This window comes from Scardinius erythrophthalmus, assembly GCF_964197995.2.
Source record: "Scardinius erythrophthalmus genome assembly, chromosome: 5".
Classification (NCBI taxonomy): domain Eukaryota; kingdom Metazoa; phylum Chordata; class Actinopteri; order Cypriniformes; family Leuciscidae; genus Scardinius; species Scardinius erythrophthalmus.
Window position 1 is genome coordinate 34,458,752 of NC_138225.1, and position 22,355 is coordinate 34,481,106.

Genomic DNA, 22,355 nt, shown 5'->3' on the forward strand with positions numbered 1-22,355 from the left:
GAATGTAGTCACTAAGATGACTGGAGTGTACAAAGTTTTAAATGCATTTGTCTATACTTTATGTCCAAAACTTTAAGCACAACAAAATTACTTTTAAAATACTTATTCAATTATGTATATATTAATGTGTCATGCTCAGAGGATCCGATCTCAAAGTCAGTCAAATTTATGCAGAAATTTCACAATAGGGTTCTCAAAATTTCTAGCACGACAACAACACTGTACAAAATCAATTTGTTCTTGGATCTAACACTTAAAAGTCACTGTAATCTAATGCAATGTCAAACATTTAATAATATTTGGAAATTAAAATAGGTTAATCAGTGGTTCTGAACCAACACTGCACATATTGAATATCTCCTTTGTCTGACATGCACATTTTAGGTGTTACAGTACGAGTCAAGCAGTGAAGGAAGCAGAGTGGGAGTTGGAAATTCATTTCTATGAGAGCAGAGCTACACGCTAGGTAGGAAATTGTGGAATTGACAGCAGATCGAAGGAAGCATTGAGAGCTACCGAAAGCATCTAACTCTTGAGAAATGCTCAATATTATGCAAATGACAGGCAAAAAACGGCAGGTAGGCAGCCAGTCACTGTGAGGTAAACGTAGTGACTTCTGTCATGAGCATTTCAAAATCTGCCTACTTTCCTGGATTAGTGCATAAATCATATTATTTACATAGTACTATTTCGTTCAGATTTTAAATGAAGCTTCATGCATTTTTATTGTCACTAAACTGGCCGGGTTAACAAGTGTTTCAAATTAACACTATATCCTTATTTTGGGCATACAAAAATAAATCTGGCATCTTTCCAACTATAATTGTGTGTATAGATATGAAGATTATATTGGTTGTGTGGGAAAACAGCTAGATTATACTGCTGGCTGAACCTCAGTCTAGATCAAATTCTAATGATAATCTGGCCTTTTAAATTGATGTCCTAAAATTATAGAACAAAGACAAACTTCCTCAAATTCGCCTCTCTTAAAACTTGTCATGTCTTAAAACTCACTTTTTTAAATTGGCCTTCAAGTCATAGAAATTATAGGATGGTTATTGTTGTTGAAATTATGTGTTAGTTAGTTGTTTTAAATCTGATATATAAATAAATCTAAATTGAGAGAGTTGACTACAGCAGGGGTATCGTGCTCCTGAAGGGCCACTGTTGTGCAGAGCTCAGCTCCAACCCCAACTAAACACACCTGAACCAGATAATCACGGTCTTCAGGAGCACTAGAAACATCCAGGCAGATGTTTTGGAGCAAGTTGGAGCAACTCTACAGAACGTTGGTCCTTCAGGAGAAGGATTGGACACCCCTGCACTACAGACACCCCCCCAAGCGGAACAGCTCTTGTGTTTTGAGCTGATAGAGAGCCATAGATGCATACTAGACAGATGGTGCTGTGAAACGGGCACATTGTTCTGCTCTGAAGCCCTTGAATCTGTCTGTGTCTGCACCTGCGCCCGAGAGCTGATGAGAGACGAATCAATAGGGGACAGAGTGACACAGAAACAGAGAGCGTGCATGTGTGAGTGAGTGAGTGAGTGTGTGTGTGTGTGTGTGTGTGTGTGTGTGTGTGTGTGTGTGTGTACCTGGGAGCAAAGAGTCTCTGCCTGGTCATATTGACCACTCTGTTTGAGTCCAGTCACGGCCTGCTGCAGCACCCAGCCCTCCAGAGCCTGAGCCAAGAGCCCGTCCTCTCCCTGCAGGCCCTTCACTGAGAACAGACACACAACGCAGTCTTAAAGCCATGTTCACCGTCCGCATATACACTAACGGTCAAAAGTTTGGAATTATTGTGATTTTTTAATGTATTATACTCACCACAGCTGGCTCAAAAATACAGTAAAAACTAATATCGTGAAATATTATAGTTTAAAATACCTCTTTTCTACTTTAATATATTTAAAAATGTAATTTATTAATGTGATGGCAAAGCTAGTCTTTAGTGTCACATGACCATTCAGAAATCATTATGTGTTGATTTGGTGCTCAATTATTAAAAATGGTTCCTATAATTATCAATGTTGAAAACCGCTTTTGCTGCTATTTCTGTGGAAACCGTGATACATTTTTTTTCAGAATTATTTGAGGAATAGACGATTCAAAATAACAGCATTTATTTTAAAATTCAGCTTTGATTCACAGGAATGAATTCCATTTTAAAATATACTAAAATCGAAAACAGTTCTTTTAAATTGTAATGATTTTTCACAATATTACTGTTTTGACTGTCTTTTTGTTTTAAATAAATTCAGCCTTTGTGAGCATAAAATAATTATTTAAAAAACTTAATTACAAATTTTTGACCGTTAGCATTTTCACATACATTGACAAAACAGTCTCAAGTTTCACTGACCTTTTTCAGACACCAGAGTCATGTGCGCCCTCTCCAGATCTTCTCTGCGAGGGGCGGAGCCTGCGAGTAAGCATGCAGTGTTCTCTGTGTGACAGGCGGCCATTAGCCCCGCCCAACCAGCAGGATCATCTGCGTTTGTCAAACAGAAAGACAGAGGACACATCGATCCAACACTGAATCACTGTCATCCTACCTAGTGTAGACAAATATTTCATCTGGCTGATATATTGACGTCTCAGAGTCTCTTCTGTCCTCTCAAACATTGAACATAGACCAGGCTTCACTCTGAATACACTCTCTGCATTACACTTGGCACGTACTCCTGCTGACACGTTAAATGCAAGGTTCTCAGTATCCAAAAGGAACATTTTCATCGTTTTAGGGTTAAAGAAGTGTGTGTTCTGTCCAATACTACATTAACAATGTTCTTAAACAAGAAGCCAAAGCTCATTACAACAGTTTGACATAAACTCTGTTTTGCGTATTTCAGGCTTCCCACACGTCAGACAAATTTTTTTGAATATTGCATTGTTTATTATAAATTACATATCTGAGCAATACTTTTTAAATTAATGTGCCCTTGTCATCTTTAATCAAAAATGTCCCCTTCCCTTCGCAGGAACAGCATCTATTCTCTGATGACGTGTGCACCGGCATGTGTGCGGGACAATATTCCGTCCCCTCCAGCAAACTGTCACTCACATGAGATTGCAGCAATTAGCAAATGATAACAATCCAATAAATTCCCGATGAACAAAATCAAGTCCCACCCAACATTTTTTTCTCATTCAAGGAGCAGTTTCACCCTTTCACTTTCTGCTTCATGCTGACTTTAAGACCAATGAATTTCCATGATCCTTCCAGTCAAGCGTGGATTATGATTTTCAAAAATAAAATTATAGATATTGAACTAAAATAGTAAATTCTAAAGAAATACTTCAGAACTGAGCATGAGTAAAAAAAATTCATTTGTAAAAAAATTTGTAACAATTTTTTCCAGACCTTTAAATCTACAAATTCATTTAATTTCCAGGACAGTGGGAACCTTGATATTTGAGATGTGGAAACCAACTCTTCTTTCAACAAACAGACAACCCAAATCTGATTATGTCAGCTTGCATTCCTCCTTTATCTTTCTTCTTGTTGTTCAGAAAGAAAATTACAGTGTTTTTTGTTGTTGTTGTTGTTTTTTCGCCAATTAGTAAAGTCAACGTGACATTGCATCTGTAGTTAGAAGCTCCGGTTCCCAAAGAATCAATGTCCTGAGACTGCACACATACACGTTGGCAGGACCAACATTAATTTTATGCTTTTTTTAACAGTTCATGTCAGATTTTGTTGTTGATTTGAAATGTTATTTAAATGAATTTGGCAAACAGAGGTTTTGATATTTCCCCATTCAAACAGATATGAGTTGGTTTTGTATGCGTGAAAAGGCACTTTGTTCTGTGTCCTAGGCTGATGGGTTTATGATGGGTTTAGTCTCGTAGTCTGCTATTAGTCTGGGTTAGGGAATTACAAGTTCGGGGTACTGGAAAGTCTGTTTTTGAATATTAAAGTTATTGACTTGCTATTTAGCAGATAGCCTGAGAACTGATCCAGAGTGCCTCTAATTGTGAGGACAGTTTTTGCTCAGATATCTGAGCAACCTGAAGCTTTCTAGTCAAAAGCGCAATGGTGATATAATGATGATTTGTTTTACTTGGAGTCTTAATGCTACACAATTAGGCTAACGCAACATTAGTAACACTAGCTGACTGGATGGAACTTTACCTGGGCACAGCAGCACAGCTCTCTGGATTGTTTTCAGAGCGTTGCATCTTCTGTCCTCACCAGAGTGGCGGCCTGAGGCCAACTGATTCACTCCACTGTACAGCAACGCCCTCTACAGAAAGAGTTGAACTGTTTAATGGACACAGATCTTGACATAGGATTTTATCCACAAATGTCAAGTTACCTTTCCAAGTGTCAAGCTGGCATGACATGCCACACTGCCGGCCACAGCTCCTCCCTGATGGAAATATGAAAACTACATGAACACCAATATTTTATGGTCAATATTTCAATAACAGGTGAACTATTCCTTTAAGCATGTTAGTTCTCCTAAAATATTGTGAGAATACTCACACTGGCTTTGTTGGGGCAGTACTGTGGGACCAGTCTGGAGAGAAGAGCCCAGAGAGATGGATTCCCTGGGTTCCTACAACATAAAAGTTGACAAACACAATTAAAAAATGGCTGACAAAAGAAAGAATAATTATTTTAGTTCTGGTACCACATTTGACATTTGGGTTAATTAACCAAATGCAGTGATTCATACCTGAGATTAATTATATGAAAGGGCCTTCCCTTTAATAGCATTTGAGTGTTTTCATGTCGTTGTACGATGCAGATTAAAGGAGGACATTAAAGGTCACTTGTTATTGGACAAATAAAGAAGTGCATTTAATTTAATCAAAGTCCTCAATTCCCCACTCAACAAGACATAATGGGGCCGGACAAATATTCAATAATTTAAGTGTCCGGGCTTCAGCTTAATAACAACAACTGAAGTTTGTCTATTTTGATCTGAGTCTGGCTTTTAACCATTTTATAAATTTTTTACTTTTATGGTAAAGCTGAATTTTCAGCATCTCTTCAGGGTCACATGATCCTTCAGAAATAATTCTAATATACTAATTTGCTGCTCAAGAAACATTTCTTATTATCAATGTTGAAAACAATTGTACTGCTTAATATTTTTGAAGAAACTGTGGTATTTTTTTCAGGTTTATTTGATGAACAGAAAGTTCAAAAGAACAAAATTTATTTGAAATGGAAATATTTTGTAACATTATAAATGACTTTACCTTCACCTTTGATAAAATATCATTATCATGATCATGAATGTGTCCTTGTTGAATATAGGTTAATTTAAATTTAAAATTGTAAAATTTTAAAATAAAATTAATGTATAATATATAATTTGTGCTGTCAATCGATTATAAAACCTAACTAATTAATCACACGTTTTTCTGTAATTTATCTTGACTAATCACACTTAACATTAAAGTTTTTAACATATTTTTATATTGTAATAATTTCACATTTAATCTCCAAATGAATGTAGAAACAACAAAGACAGTAGCCTATATTTTAAATATTTGTTTAATGGCATCTTTTTATGAAAGAAGGCCAGTATCACCCATACCTATACTGCTACATTTATTAGGCTTTAAAAATATAACAACTTTTTATTTAAGTGAACTTAAAAAAATCTTCACTTAAACTCATTGTAATAAATGTCACATTTGCCTGTGACTTTCAATATATCAGATCAAAACATTTTCTATTGGCCCAGTCAGACCAGATTTACTTGTGAGTCAAAATACACAAAAAGTTATTGTTTTTGTTGTTTCTGACCCAAGTAACCTTGTAAGCAGTGCTTTAGGTAGGTCTAAAAGGTAGGATATATTCAGAAATTGAATAAAGTTATAAAACACCACAGTTTTCACTGCATAAATTATAAATTAAATATAGATTAATCCTTATTAAAGCATCAAATGTTATTCAGTCAAGAGCAGTGTGGCTTTCTGTGAGCACGAGTTGTGTGTGTCACACAGACAGGAGATTCACAGATGTGAGCCAGTACCGCACTGCGTTCTCTTTTGTGTATTATCACGCGTTAATGGTTTAAAAGCATTTGCATGAATAAGAGCGTGATCATATAATGAACAGACACTGTGTTATTTGTGTTAAATATTTTTAACGCTTTAAACTGAAATAATTAATCGTTAATTTTAACAGCCTTAAATATAATATAATATAATATAATATAATATAATATAATATAATATAATATAATATAATATAATATAATATAATATAATATAATATTTAGTTAAGGCCTGGAAATCACAATTTTAAAATTCCCTTATATTTTTAGGAGGGAATCATCCAGTAAGATGGAGTGTGACAAAATAAATGAATCAGGACATACAGTATCTGATGTCTTAATATGCTTTATATTTGATATAGTAGGCACTTTTATTTGTCTTCAAATACTAATATACTACATAACAGCTACATGAAAATTTTTGACCACTATTATTTTATAGTGAGCAGAGAAACATTGTCATATTTTGTCTTAGATTGTTGCCTAATCATGTTGTCTAATTAGGAGACACAATATCTCAAAATATTATACATTACCTGTGTATAGCCCTAGAAGCCTCCCTATGTACACCGCTAAAGTTGCCCTGCAGGGCCAGCAGGGTGCAAGTGAGCAGACAGTACTCCTCCACAGCGCCTCCTACAGGTTCCCCCAGTTTCAGCAGCTCGGTGAGCGTAGCACTTGCCAGAGTCACGTCCCCATGAACCAAACCCAGAGCACAGAGACACTGCAGGCTCTCTGGAATGGGCTCTTTAAGCATGGAGCTACACACACATATATAAACAAGAGGAGACAGGTTTTGCTTTTCACTACTGAAGCAGAGAATGTGTTTCTCGGAGACAGTTGAATAATTAGCTCACCACTTGAAGAGAAGTGTTTTGGCATGATCCAAGCTGCCCAGCGTGTGCTGTATCAGGGCCAGTGCAGTGAGTATACAGGCCTTTTCTTTCTCACTAGAGGCAACTGCAAGGGCTTTCTCATAGGCTGGAAATGAGCGCACATAGACAAGTGTACATGCATGCCCTCGGAAACACACAATCACAAGCTTGAGTAGTTTCATAAGGCACAGTAGGGACTATTTCAATTCACAATGACAGCTCACCCTGAATGCTCTCTGGCAGGCGACTGATTTTGAAACAGGTGAGCGCCAGCCCGATGAGATCATGCAGCTCCTCCAATGGTGTGGAGGAATAAATACGCACTGCTTCTTCCCACTGCCCATCATCACTGACAGTGACATTATAAAATAAACATTATTTTGTACTGATAACTCTGATGGCATTATTATAGATGAAATGACTGACGGCATAGTGGTTTTTACCTGAGGGCACGTCCGTAACCCCTCAGAGCAAAGCTGAGCTTGTCTGTGTGAGGGGACGCCTGAAGCAACTCGACAGCTCTGTGGAGAATGGAAAATATCCAAGAACGATTTAATACCAGAATGGTCTAGATCAGTGTCAGAAACTATAGGCAGTATACGTGTTTTTATATAATATTTTTAAAACACATATCAAGTTTTATGTCAATTATTAAAATAAATTCATACACACACACACACATATATTAATAAATTAATGAATTCATATGAATAAATATATTGATTAATTAATGAATGAATGAATTAATTAATTAATTAAATGAACATCAGTTCATAATGAATGTGACAATGCAACTGGGCCTGGAATATAACATAAAAAATATGTTGTTTAAAAAAAAATCATTAAAATGAACTTTTGGTAATTCCTGCTTCAGATTAACTAAAATTGTGTCAGGCAGACTTAATGTCCAACTGGCCAGGACAGAATTTCCCAAATGTAAAAATAGCTAGAGGTGGCAAACCTGCGATATGCCTCAGTGGCCTGTTTCTTCAGCTGCAGGTGTGTGTTCAGGTATCCGAGCATGATGAAGGCGTCAGGGTCGGTCTGAATCCTCTCTGGTGTGAAAAAGAGCGAGTACACAAAGCTTCATTACCTCTCTCCATCTTTAAATAATTTGTCACTGTCACATGGGTCATTTCCTAACATAGAAACACATTTTTCACAAATGTGTCTAGCCATTCCATCTGCATTGCTGGTGAAATCATTCAATACATCAGGCATCTTTAGCTGTCAGGCTAAAGGGCCTTTGTAATACAAAGAGAAAGAGCAGAGACCTATTGACATATTGAAATTGAGCATTACATTTTTAGCATGGCCTATTAAAACATGCATACAGTGCCATATTAATGCATTTACATACTTTATAATGGTTATGCATTATAGAGCTTTGGTACTATATTTTCTTTTGTCAAAAATTGGTTTGAGATCAGACAACAAATGGCAGACCCTTAAATAACCTTGTAATAACTTAAAGGGTTAATCCAGACAAAAATGAAAATTCTGTCATTAATTACTCACCCTCAAACAATATATGAATAAGAATATGTTTTAACTTTATTTAACAATTTCTTCTTTTCTGTGTCAGTCTCTGACACTGTTCACGTTGTAAAGTTCACGTTGTCAGAGACTGACACTGGAAATTTTGAATAAAGTCTTTTTTTTTTATTGTTTTTGCGCACAAAAATATTCTTGTCATAACATTAAAGTACAGAAGCCCTGAACAGCAAAAATAAAATAAAAAATTCAGTAAAAAAAAACAAAAACATTCTAACATTTCAAGATTAAAGTCGAAACATTTCGGATTAAAGTCATAATATTTTGAGAATAAAGTCAAAATTACGAGAAGTCTTTCGTAGAAGGTGTGTGTGTGTGTGTGTGTGTGTGTGTGTGTGTGTGTGTGTGTGTGTGTGTGTGTGTGTGTGTGTGTGTGTGTGTGTGTGTGTGTGTGTGTAAAGAAATGCACTCGTGAAGTCGAACTGCCTCGGACATGGATCTAAACAAAATAGTTGCTTTTTACTTTTATCTGGGCTTTCAACAAAAGGAAATTCTACTGGTGCTAATCTACCGAAATGGCATTACCATTTGCTTGAGGACGTTACAAAATATACTGGGCCGGAATATACTTTACTAGCGAAAACACTTTTCAGACTGGATGGAAAAGTCTAAATATAAATCCAGCTTTATATCTGAGGAAATCGTGGGATCCGGACAAATGATTGGATACAGAATGATTCGGCGGAGTCTTTGTGCTCGTCTATAGGCGTCCTAAAACAAATGGTAATGCCATGTTGTTAGATTAGCACCTATAGAATTTCCTTTTATTGAAAGCCCAGATAAAAGTAGGCTACTGTTATATATTTAGATCCATGTCAGAAGCAGTTCGACTTCACGAGTGCATTTCTTTACAAAAAAATTAATAAATAAGAACTTCTACGGAAGACTGTATTCTCGTAATTTTGACTTTATTCTCGAAATATTTCGACTTTAATCTCGGCTTTAGGTTCAGGGCTTCTGTATTAAAGGGATAGTTCACCCAAAAATGAAAATTAGCCTATGATTTACTCACCCTGAAGCCATCCTAGGTGTATTCATCTTTCAGACAAATACAATCAGTTATATATAAAAAAATGTCCTGGCTCTTCCAAGCTTGATAATGGCAGTGAATGGCTTTTTTGTCTTTGGAAGTCCATCAAAGCGCATGTACTCATGATTAAAGTAATCCACGCATCACCGGGGGTTAATAAAGGCCTTCTGAAGTGAAGCGATTGTTCGTGTGAGAAAAATATTCATATTTAAAACTTTCTCGACTAAAATAACTAGCTTCTGGCAGACGGCCATACGCATCGATTTACGCCAAAAGACTAACCCTTGAACTTGACTCACAACGTAACAATCCCTTTAAGGTTGAACCTCTGTAGTCACATGGGCTATTTTAAAGATGTCTTTACTACCTTTCTGGGCCTTGAAAGTGGTAAAAATGTTGCAGATCAAAAATATTTTCTTGGGATTTATGGTTTTGGAAAGACATGAGGGTGAGTAATGACAGAAATAAAAATTTTGGGTGAACTAACCCTTTAATACAGTATAGTGTGTGTTTGTGTTCTCATACCAGTGTACTTGCTGAGAGCCACCTGGGCAGCAGAGACGGCGTTCATCTGTACTATGTTGTAGAGGTAGAGCTCTGAGTCTCTGTTGCTCCTGTCCAGCAGTGTGGAGCAAACCCAGTACGCGTAACCCTTCACTCCCTCAGTCTAACATCAAATAAACATGTTACAGCAAGAAGAACATACAGCAATAGTCTGAACCTAAAGAATAAACTATACGCTACATTTCAAAAAGTTTGGGGTCACTACATTTTTTTTAAAGAAATGTATACTTCTATTCAGCAAGAATGCATTAAACTAATCATGAGTGACAGTAAATACATTTATAATCTTATTTACAGTTTTTCTGAATTGCTAAAACACTGAACCCCATTCTCTGAACCAAATTCTCAATAGTCTAAACCAATTTGTCGAATAAATCACTCTTTCTGTAAAACATTAAACAAGTTCAGGCAGTTACAACACTGTTTGCAAATCTCATTCACTTTTTTTCAAAACTCTAAACACATTCTCACTCACTAAAACACATTTTGCACTGTGATGCACTTATGTTTCAAAATGCTAAACACAGGTAGGCGAAAGTTAAACACAACTGCAACACAGTTGTCATCATTTACACACAACGACTCAAACTTGTTCACACTTATTTCTAATGATGTGACCAAACCAACTGTGCATAATACAAGTCAGTTCAGAGTCCCAACATTTACTCAAAATGTTGCACTGAATGTTGATACCAACAATGGATGGAAACAATATAAGAGGGAGAGAAGGAAGAGGATGAGTAAAAGGAGGTGAACAAGCAGGAAGAGGATGAGGATGAGGACAAGGAAGAGCAAGGTGTGGAGAATTGTCAAGGCTGGATCTGGCTTTAGGGTTTTTCCCTTTGCCTGCAGAGACGACATTGTCTGAGATTTGGAGAAACTCCTCTGGCCGGACCAACATGAAGACATGATGCTGAAGCAGAATAAAATCTCTCTCACTGACCTTGATTCTGCAGTTGCACAACTCTTCTGAGTGTACTTTACTGTAACATGCTTTTCATTTAGAGTTTTTTTTACTGTAACCTTTTTGGCTTTTGCAGTTGGGTCACATTTTCACAGTATACAAGTGGTGAATATACAAACATGCGATAAGGCCTACTATTCAATATTCAGTACAATACTATACTTGCAGTGGATACAGTATACAATTTATTCACCTTACTACTGTAAGTTGTCATTACTATATTTTTTACGTAATTGCAAAATTTGTTTACTTTGTTACAATATACTTTTTTTTCTGTAACTGCATGCTTTGGATTCTGTGTTCTACATTTTTTGATGTAGCGTCTAATGAATGATCTGTAGTGTTAATAATTTTGACTCGCTGTGTGTATGATCTGAGATCATTGTTTGATTCTGAGCACAGATAAAATGGTTTTGTGGCAATTGTTTGATTTTGCCAGAAGAGTCAGAGGTTCTGTGGATGTGGTTTGAAAATTTGGTTTTGTGTTTAAGGTTTTGAGAAAGTGAGTAATGGTTTCAAGAAATGTGTTTTAGCAATTCAGAAAAACTGTAAAAAAAAATCAATTTCAGATGGTTTCCACAAAAAAAATAAGGAGCACAACTGTTTTATATTGATAATAAAAAAATGTTTCTTGAGCAGCAAATTAGAATGATTTCTGTAGGATCATGTGACACTGAAGACTGGAGTTATGATACTGAAAATTCAGCTTTGATCACAAGAATAAATTACATTTTATAAATGTATAAATGTATATATATAAATAGAAAAAAGCTCTTATAAATTGTAATAATATTTCACAACATTATTGTATTTTTGAACAAATAGATGCAGTCTTGGTGAGCATAAGAGAAAAAAAAAAGAAAAAAAGTAGTGTGTGTTTAGAAATGACTAGACCTACATGAGTGCTCAGTTCTGTGGTGTGTCTGAAAAGGTCCATGGTGTCATAACTGCCAACGGTCTCAGCAATGAGGGCCTGTATGACGAGAAAGAAGTTAGATGTGCTGCGTAAAGCAATAGACTAAAGATATGAACTCAAGGTCTATCTGAAGTGTACCTGTCCGATCCAGCAGTTCACATAGAGGGGCTCTAGCGACTGAGCAATCTTGAAAGCTTCATGAGAGAGCTAAAAAAGAATGTAGAAATCAGCATGGCTCTCTAATACAAGTAAATTCAAGCTAATCACTTGACAAATTCAAAATCACATTACCTCTATATTTCCCTTCTTCAGATACAAAGCACCAAGGTTAGTCCATGCAACCACATTCTGAAAAATAACCAAAATATACATTACTTGCATCAACACAACTGTTTAAAAAGTGTTAAAAACTGTTTATTTTTCTTGCATTACTTACATTTGGCTCAGCTTTTACTGATTTGATGAAACTGTGTTGTGCAAGTGCAAAGTTTTCTATCCCTAAAATATAAAAGAAGAATATATTAACACAAGAATAGTCTATCACAAAACAGTTATACAGACTAATGCAATTATGTACATCATCTACCTTTTGTCATGGCGACGACCCCAAGGGCGTTCCAGTATTTGTGATTAGCACTGTCCAGCATGATCGCCTTCTTCACACACTGTCAAAACAGAGCCAAACCAAAACAGCCTGTTAAAACACCTCTTCATGCAAGCACTGTGAACAACTTATCTCAGGTCAGGTCATGCACCTGCAGGGCTTTCTCCAGCAGAGGCTGGGGATCCTCCTCAGGATACAGGCAGCTGAACAGTCTGGATTGGTGGTAGTAGTTCATCCCGAGGTCACACCACAGACTGGGGGCCTCCGGCATGAGTTTCAATGCATGACCAAAGCACCTGATAAAACAGTTTCATATTAAAGAATAATCAAGACAAGTCAAGTCAATCTCTCTATTTATAGTATCCATCCATCCATTTTTTTAATGGGGAGATATCAATATGTCAAGATTCAATATGTTTCTGTATCAGTTCAACTAATCATAAGCAGGTATTTTTTAATAGATTTATGTAGACCACCCCAAAATATGGTTTATACATTAATATAACTTAAACATTCAACAAGTAACTGAATAAGTTTTTTGATTTATTTGATCAAAAATATAGTAAAAACAGTAATATTATGAAATGCCATTACAATTTAAAATAAATGCTAATATATTTTAAAATGTACTTTATTCCCGTGATGCAGTTTTTCATGTTTTTTTATTAATAGAAAGTTCAAAAGTACAGCATTTATTTGAAATAGAAATCTTTGTCTTTAAAAAAAATCTTACTGACCCCAAACTTTAGAACGCTAGTGTATGTATTAGTGTATTGTATAGTGCATGAATAATAATAAAAAACATTGTTCAGCAAGTAAATTAATACATAGCCAGGATGTTGTTGAACTCTTATTTTCTACAGATGAGCCCCTATAGACACGTAATGACAGACTCTGATACAGCAAGTGTGATGTATTGTGTGATTGTGTCTCTCTTACCTTTCTCCAACAGTGAGGAGCTGTCTCTGGTCCAGTGTATGGCTCTGATCGGGTGGATCCATCCCACATAGAGCTCCAGGTACCAGCACTTTGGCTCGGTTTGCAGACACAGTTCTGCAGGTGGTGCAGACATCACCTAGTAACTTCCACAGACACGACAGGTCTGGCCTTTGCTTTACAGCGCTGAGAACATTAAAACAAGAGAGAGATTACATCAATATCCACTCAATGACACCCATCAAACTCACCTGACATAGTTAGACACCACTTTAAAGAATGAGGCACAAAGTTGCTCTTTACTCAGCAGACCCCTGTGTTCAAGATACACTTTACCTGAAGAGGTAATAGATGGCATTCTGTATCAAATCTACAGCTCTTCCATCAAGATAGTCATCCAGTGCACTTTTAGCCAAGGCTAACAAGCATTCACCCAGACCTGAGAATCAAAACACAGTGAAGATGCACTCCAGATTTGAATACTGGATGAAATAGTTAATAACCTGAGAGATTAAAACATTAATGCAGAAATCATACAAACCTTTCAGTGCCGGCACATATTCCTCCTGCTCTAAGATCTGCCTGTACTCTGAGGCAGCCTCTTTAAACCGGCCCAGGATCTGTTTGATGGCGGCCGTCTGATAGAGGCTATAGATTGAGGTGGGCTGAAGAAGATGTGCTTTATCAAAGGCTTTCAGAGCAGCTGTGAAACTCCTGCGGTTCAGGTAAGCTTCACCTAAACATTCCCAGCACACCCAGTCCTGAGGATCAGCCCTCAACGCCGCCTGCAGACTGAGACCACAGCAGAATCATGGGTAACTTTCAAATCAAATCAAATCAATAATTATTGCATATAGGGATGTCCCGATCCGATCCACGGCATCGGTATCGTGCCGATACTGGCCCAAAATGCTAGATCGGATATCGGAGGGGAGAAAAAAAATGTATCCGATACCTATGATCCTATACCCATTAGGGGTGGAACGGTAGGTATTCGCACTGAACGTTCGTTCGGTGCATGGATTTACACAGAGAATTCACGGTATAAAAATAAATAAATCTCGCGTGCACATTAATTAATGTAATACGGAACTAACGTTACTGTTAGATACGCGCATATGCGGGTTCTTTAGGGACACCTAATCTGTAGCCCGCCTTAGCTCTGAACGCGCATCTACATCGCTTCAAACGCTCACTTTATCATTATACGCGCGCGCGCGTCCTATTCGCTTTGGACGCGCGAATGGATTCTAACTGTTCAAGCATCGAACTAGACGCGATAGACGCAAATTTGACGCTCTATTCGCATTTGGTTTGAACCATAGGGTTTGAACGCAGCAAAATTAACAGGCTGCGATGCCAAGATTGCAATGCTGGAGTGTGTGTGTGTCAGAGAGAGAGGCACGGGCGCGATCGAACAGTAGAAACACAAAAACATACTCCGTCATTTTCATACAGGACATCATTAAAACTGCAAAAAGTGTTTAGCCTACTTATATTTGTATATAAACTCTTGTCAAACTGTAACTGTCACCCAACCAAAATCTCTCTCTCACACACACATACACACACACACACACACACACACACACACACACACACACACACACTCGCTGTTTAAAAGCAAAAATGATCTCATCTTTTGGACATTCATCATTGCATTGGTTTTCATTTCTTGTCCTAAAACAGAGCACTCATCTGTTTATTTTTAAGTTACACATTCTACATTGAATAAAAAAGAAAATCAAATGTGTTTTTAAAAGTAGTATTATTTTAAACAGAAATAAATTATTTATAATTCAGATGAGAATGAAGTTAAAGTTAATTAAAATTTTAAGGAAACAAATATATTGATCTGAAATATAGCAAATTAATTTTAAATTCAAACGGCCCCCCTGATCTGAACCCGAGTGGTGTTCTGTTATTGGACTTCTGTGCTAGTTACAGCTTGTCCATAACGAACACCATGTTCAAGCATAAGGGTGTCCATCAGTGCACATGGCACCAGGACACCCTAGGCCGGAGGTCGATGATCGACTTTGTGGTCGTTTCATCCGACCTCCGGCCGTATGTCTTGGACACTCGGGTGAAGAGAGGGGCGGAGCTGTCAACTGATCACCACCTGGTGGTGAGTTGGATCCGATGGCGGGGGAGGAAGCTGGACAGACTCGGCAGACCCAAACGTACTGTGAGGGTCTGTTGGGAACGTTTGGCCGAATCTCCTGTCAGAGAGATCTTCAACTCCCACCTCCGGCAGAGCTTCGACCAGATCCCGAGGGAGTCTGGAGATATTGAGTCCGAGTGGACCATGTTCTCCACCTCCATTGTCAACGCGGCCACTCGGAGCTGTGGCCGTAAGGTCTCCGGTGCCTGTCGAGGCGGCAATCCCCGAACCCGGTGGTGGACACCGGAAGTAAGGGATGCCGTCAAGCTGAAGAAGGAGTCTTATCGGGCCTGGCTGGCTTGTGGGACTCCTGAGGCAGCTGATGGGTACCGACGGGCCAAGCGGACTGCAGCCCGGGTGGTTGTGGAGGCAAAAACTCGGGCCTGGGAGGAGTTCGGTGAGGCCATGGAGAAGGACTATCGGTCGGCCTCGAAGAGATTCTGGCAAACCGTCCGGCGCCTCAGGAGGGGGAAGCAGTGCCCTACCAACGCTGTTTACAGTGGAAGTGGGCAGCTGTTGACCTCGACTGGGGATATCACCGGACGGTGGAAGGAATACTTCGAGGATCTCCTCAATCCCGCCGTCACGTCTTCCATTGAGGAAGCAGAGGCTGAGGGCTCGGAGGCGGACTCGTCCATCACTCAAGCTGAAGTCACCGAGGTAGTCAAGAAACTCCTCGGTGGCAAGGCACCGGGGGTGGATGAGATCCGCCCTGAGTACCTCAAGTCTCTGGATGTTGTGGGGCTGTCTTGGCTGACACACCTCTGCAACATCGCGTGGCGGTCGGGGACAGTACCTTTGGACTGGCAGACCGAGGTGGTGGTCCCTCTTTTCAAGAAAGGGGATCGGAGGGTGTGCTCCAACTATAGGGGGATCACACTTCTCAGCCTCCCTGGGAAAGTCTATGCCAGGGTACTGGAGAGGAGAATCCGGCCGATAGTAGAACCTCGGATTCAGGAGGAACAGTGTGGTTTTCGTCCCGGTCGTGGAACACTGGACCAGCTCTATACCCTCTACAGGGTGCTGGAGGGCTCATGGGAGTTTGCCCAACCAATCCACATGTGCTTTGTGGATTTGGAGAAGGCATTCGACTGTGTCCCTCGCGGCGGCCTTTGGAGGGTGCTCCGGGAGTATGGGGTCCGGGGCCCTTTGCTAAGGGCTATCCGGTCCCTGTACGACCGGTAGAGGTGTGAACCTACACTGGTCTCACGGTTCGGTTCGATTACGATTATCAAGTCATCGATTCAGTTCGATTCGATTATCTCGATGCATCACGATGCATTGATGATGCACTGCATCCTTATTTTTCAATTTTGCTTCACATGTATACAATTTTGTCAATAAATACAAGCAGTCAGATATATGAACTGAACCTTTAATTTTACCTGAAACACGCTTCTTGAATGTATCAAACATTAAATAAAACTCAAGTCTGCGCACAGAAGACAACAGCAGCATTAGATTAGAACACACAAATGTAAAAACTAAAAGTGCATAATGCAGGGAGTGTACTTAAATACTTATATAGTGCAGTGTACTTTCTTGCAAAACATTTAAATATTGACAAATGTATACATGAAATTAAATTACAAACCAAAATAAACAAGAGGCCAAACCTACTTGAATATAATCAATATACAAAAAACTAAATCTGCACTTCAGCAGTGTTTTTTAATACACAAAATAAAAGAAAACAAAATAACAGCACTGGGCAGTGGGCACTGGAACTTCCTGAAACATCACAAACTGCTCAGCATGTAGGAATTTGTAAGTTTTTCTTTAAGAACACTAACTGGTCCACATGCTCTGGTTTAAGAGTGCTTCTTTTAGCAGTGACCACATCTCCTGCTGTGGAGAAAACTCGCTCTGCAGACACGCTTGTGCCTGGGATACACAAGTATCGCTTTGACAGCCGAGAGAGGAGAGGAAACATGACCTCATGGACACACCACCAGTTCAAAGGGTCCTCAGTGAGAGGCAGAGATGGAGCTTTACAGTATGCCTCCATTTCCTCCTTAGCAAGGACATAGGGGGTCTTGGGTTCTACTGTACCTTCAGTGTCAGTGAAAGACTGTCCCAGCAAACTCACAAGCAGCGATGAGGCCTTTCGTTTGGGAGCAGCAGAGGGCCTGTCCTCCATGGAGGTTTCTTCTCCTGTTCCCTCGGGTGCTTCATCCACTTCTGTCATTCTAGGTGTACCCTGTGTTTGAACAACATATTTGAAAATACAATTAAACTAGGACAGTGGCAGTGCAGTCAGCCAATACAACAGCTCACATAATATATGAGGACTATAATTTTTTCCGTTTTAATAAAAATAAATAAAAATAATAATAAATAAATTTAAATTACTTAACATTTGAACAAATTTTACCTACTATTAATATTATGAGCTTTTAATTTTATATAGCCTTTTGTACAAGAAACATGATAGAATTACCTCCAAGGATGCAGCCTCCTCTGTCTGTGCTCTGTATACCTCCGATCTCTCCTCTTCTGTGAGAAAAGGCATTCCCTTAAATCGGGGATCCAGGGCAGAGGCTGTATGAAGGATCCTCTTCTGTGACTCACTGTTGTACCTCTTCAGGAGATCTGTTCTGATTGCATTCTTGATCTCATGGATCATGTGCGAGTCTCCGTTGGTGTCTGACATATTCTGGAGGAGTTGCGCATGTAGAGGAGAAACGAGGGAAACTGTCGGATTGCGCTCTTCTGACATCAGTGTTGTTGCATCCTTCATTGGCTTTAATGCCCTCACAGCATCCTCTGCATTTGTTACATCTGTTTCAGTAAGAGTGCACAGATCTGTCTCTCCTTTTCTGACTTCTGGTGACAGCAAGGTGGCACAAATTGCAGGTTGTTGTTCCAGGAACCTCTCGACCATGTCGTATGCACTGTTCCACCTTGTTGCAACATCAGTTATCAGTTTATGATTTTTCAGGCCAAGACATTGCTGTTTCACTTTTAGACAGTGGCTCGCTGTGGTGCTGCGATGAAAGAATGTTGAAATTCGTCGGGTTCTGCCCAAAAGCCTGGAGAGCGCGCCCACTTTAAGCGCGCGCTGGGATGCCAGATTCAGCGTATGCGCGAAGCATGTTACGTGAGGGAATGTTCCGAGTTGAGCTGCAGCGATCATGTTCGACGCATTATCTGTTACAAGCACTACATCCTTATGTGATAACTGCCATTCATCCACGACATGAGACAGTAGCTCTGCCAGATGAGCACCCGTGTGAGACTCATAAACGGCTCTCGTTTGCAGCACATAAGACAAAATCTTCCAGTCAGCGCTAATGTAATGTGCCGTTATTGTCACATATGACTCTGTCGCGACCGAAGTCCAGGAATCACACGTTATTGCAACTCGATGAGCTTGGCTCATTGACGCCATTACCTGGGCTTTGGTTTCGAGGTAGAGTTCCGGGATAACTTTTTCTGAAAAGTGGCTGCGAGAGGGGAGCTTATATCGCGGCTCCAGTGTTGTTAACAGGTGGCGAAACCCGGGGTTTTCCACTACAGAAAAGGGCCGTATATCCTTTGCAATAAAAGATGCCACTGCTCTGGTAATTCTCTGCCCTCTCACTGAGTTTGGCGGCAATGTTGATATAAGTTGATCAATTTTTGGCTGAGCTGGATCCACAATGGCACTGACAGGCGTTTGCAGCTCGGGGTGAAAACGACTGACGTGATTTCTCATGTTGGTGGTATTACCTCCTGCATATTTTATTTTTGCGTGACATGATTTGCACACAGCGTGTGTCTTGTCAAGGTCGGGCTTACCGTGTTGTTGATAAAAGCCAAAATGTGCCCAAATGTCGGCTTTTAAAGTGGTTGGAGCATTTTTTATTGCACGCTCTGGCGTTTCGCCTCCCTCTGCCATTGTATGCCGCGACTAAGAAGCACGCGGTGCTGACGTCAGAAATGCCTCAGTGCATTATAACCGGTTATGGGCTATTACTGAACCGAAACCGAATCGTCCTCGTCTGCATCGCGATGCACCGTAGAAACGATTAATTTTGACACCCCTAACGACCGGAGCAGGAGCTTGGTTCGTATTGCCAGCAGTAAGTCAGACTTGTTCCCGGTGCGTGTTGGACTCCGGCAGGGCTGCCCTTTGTCGCCGGTTCTGTTCATAATTTTTATGGACAGAATTTCTAGGTGCAGCCAGGGGCCGGAGGGGGTCAGGTTTGGGGACCACACGATTTCATCTCTGCTCTTTGCGGATGATGTTGTCGTGTTGGCCTCATCAAGCCAGGACCTCCAGCATGCACTGGGACGGTTTGCAGCCGAGTGTGAAGCGGCTGGGATGAAAATCAGCACCTCCAAATCCGAGGCCATGGTTCTCAGTCGGAAAAGGGTGGTTTGCCCGCTTCAGGTTGGTGGAGAGCTCCTGCCTCAAGTGGAGGAGTTTAAGTATCTTGGGGTCTTGTTCACGAGTGAGGGAAGGATGGAACGGGAGATTGACAGGCGGATCGGTGCAGCTTCTGCAGTAATGCGGTCCCTGTACCGGTCTGTCGTGGTGAAGAAGGAGCTTAGCCGCAAGGCGAAGCTCTCGATTTACCAGTCAATCTACGTTCCTACTCTCACCTATGGTCATGAGCTGTGGGTCATGACCGAAAGGACAAGATCCCGGATACAAGCGGCCGAAATGAGCTTTCTCCGCAGGGTGGCTGGGCGATCCCTTAGAGATAGGGTGAGAAGCTCGGTCACTCGGGAGGAGCTCAGAGTAGAGCCGCTGCTCCTCCACATCGAGAGGGGTCAGTTGAGGTGGCTCGGGCATCTTTTCCGGATGCCTCCTGGACGCCTTCCCGGGAAGGTGTTCCGGGCATGTCCCACCGGGAGGAGACCCCGGGGAAGACCTAGGACACGCTGGAGAGACTATGTCTCCCGGCTGGCCTGGGAACGCCTCGGTGTCCCCCCGGAAGAGCTGGAGGAAGTGTCTAGGGAGAGGGAAGTCTGGGCATCCCTGCTTAGACTGCTGCCCCCGCGACCCGGCCCCGGATAAGCGGTAGAAGATGGATGGATGGATGGAATTTTAAATTCATTCAGGTTACCAAACATATCTCAAGGTCTTTTGAATAAAGGCTGGCAGTCTTTCATTATCAGCTGTTGTTGTGGACTATATACTGGAGAAGTATTTGTTCTCCATTTGAGTGAGATGTTTTTAAGTGGCTAATTGAGCAAAGTGCTTCCATTATATTTTATTATTATTAGTATTAGTTCAAGCATAAAATAAAAATATCGGATTGGTATCGGTATCGGCAAATAGCCAAAGCTGCGGCATCGGTATCGGTATCGGAAGTGAAAAAGTGGTATCGGGACATCCCTAATTGCATATGGGGCAGCCATTTATCTTAACATTTTTGTCTGATGATGAGCCATATGGCTCGATTTTGGTGAGAACTAATATATTTTATATATATCTCCCACATTTAACATTTGATGAAGTAATCTCTGGAGACAGGAAAGTGGAAGTCAATTGTGGGATTCTGGGAAATGAGCACTTCTGCCGATATGGTATATAAAATGAAGGCTAATAGAAGGCAAATTTTCTGTATAATTAGACTAATATAAGTAAAATAAAATTTTCATTGGTGGCATTTGATTAAAGGTATAGCGGAGGATTTTTTACTTCCGGGTGGATCACCTATACCAGGGGTTTTCAAACTTTTTGTGTGTGTGGACCACTATTTGTAATCAAGAATTTTCGCGGACCACCTCATAATACACATAATAAAATATGTCTACACAGAGTCCTACCTGAATTAATCTGCAAATAGGCTTACTAGCTCTAAAACTATCATTGGTCATCACATCAGTACAACAGACTTGTTAAAAGAAAGTTTACTGCACACAACGGCTGCCACATATTTAATTTATTTATTTACTCAAGCGCCCGAGGGCATAATCAGGTTCATTTGAACAACAGGCTTATTTCCATAGCAATGGAGTATGAAATCTATACAGTAATAAGAACACTGGAATATAGTCAACATTTCAAAACCTTTGGTGATTTTAGGGGATTATTAATCTTCAGAATTTTACAACTCCTCAAAAAGTACCTAGGCTTGAGTTTGTCCACTAAACCAGTGGTTCTCAAAGTGGGGTCCGCGGACCCCTAGGGGTCCGTGGCGCACTGCCTGGGGGTCCGTGGAAAGTTCGCTATAAAATATAAACATACCCGGAGAAAGTGCAGGGCCCATTGTCATTCATTACTCCCGCGCGTGTAACGTTAGACCAATGAACATTCGGCTTTTACATTACGTCAATCTACCAAAACATTTCCCTCAGGTTTTAACTTCACGTCTCACAGCTAATGAATGAATAAAAGCCAATTAAACAGGCGCATTGTGTTCATCAGCACTCCCCTCGCTTTATCTTTGGGCCAATAGAAACTCTGTTGTATTACGTCAATCTGTCAAAGTCGTTATTTCGACATAATATCTCGTAATTTCGCCATAATAAGGGGACATTCTTATCTGCGTGACTGCGTTAAGCCACATTAAGCGTTCTTATAATGGTTTTCTATGGGAGGAAAATGCTTAACGTGTATGCATTTGTTGCGTTGAACGTTGCGTTCATATTCTGGGCTCATCTGATTTACATAGCCTACTTTGTTATGATTTTAGTATCATAAGGATTAATATAATGCACGCACAATTATCCGTGAACTTGATTTGATCAAATGCCTTTCAACTTGTTTGTGAAAAATTCAGAATTAAATGAATGT

The 22,355-nt window shown here is 40.0% G+C and overlaps 1 protein-coding gene across 1 annotated transcript in view; it reads right to left on the reverse strand.

Annotated features, from left to right (window-relative positions):
- The window catches only part of skic3 (SKI3 subunit of superkiller complex), a 39,339-nt gene that overhangs the window by 6,040 nt on the left and 10,944 nt on the right, over window positions 1–22,355 (reverse strand). Inside the window, exons 17-36 of the mRNA XM_081366765.1 lie at window positions 14,003–14,253; window positions 13,798–13,900; window positions 13,465–13,647; window positions 12,677–12,821; window positions 12,508–12,586; window positions 12,358–12,419; window positions 12,213–12,269; window positions 12,060–12,128; window positions 11,904–11,978; window positions 10,003–10,144; window positions 7,855–7,948; window positions 7,337–7,414; window positions 7,118–7,242; window positions 6,876–6,999; window positions 6,555–6,779; window positions 4,491–4,563; window positions 4,321–4,374; window positions 4,137–4,248; window positions 2,364–2,492; window positions 1,597–1,721 (exon numbers count right to left, since the gene is read on the reverse strand). Coding sequence (XP_081222891.1) covers window positions 1,597–1,721; window positions 2,364–2,492; window positions 4,137–4,248; window positions 4,321–4,374; window positions 4,491–4,563; window positions 6,555–6,779; window positions 6,876–6,999; window positions 7,118–7,242; window positions 7,337–7,414; window positions 7,855–7,948; window positions 10,003–10,144; window positions 11,904–11,978; window positions 12,060–12,128; window positions 12,213–12,269; window positions 12,358–12,419; window positions 12,508–12,586; window positions 12,677–12,821; window positions 13,465–13,647; window positions 13,798–13,900; window positions 14,003–14,253 — 2,305 coding nt within the window. The remainder of the gene's footprint in view (window positions 1–1,596; window positions 1,722–2,363; window positions 2,493–4,136; window positions 4,249–4,320; window positions 4,375–4,490; window positions 4,564–6,554; window positions 6,780–6,875; window positions 7,000–7,117; window positions 7,243–7,336; window positions 7,415–7,854; window positions 7,949–10,002; window positions 10,145–11,903; window positions 11,979–12,059; window positions 12,129–12,212; window positions 12,270–12,357; window positions 12,420–12,507; window positions 12,587–12,676; window positions 12,822–13,464; window positions 13,648–13,797; window positions 13,901–14,002; window positions 14,254–22,355) is intronic.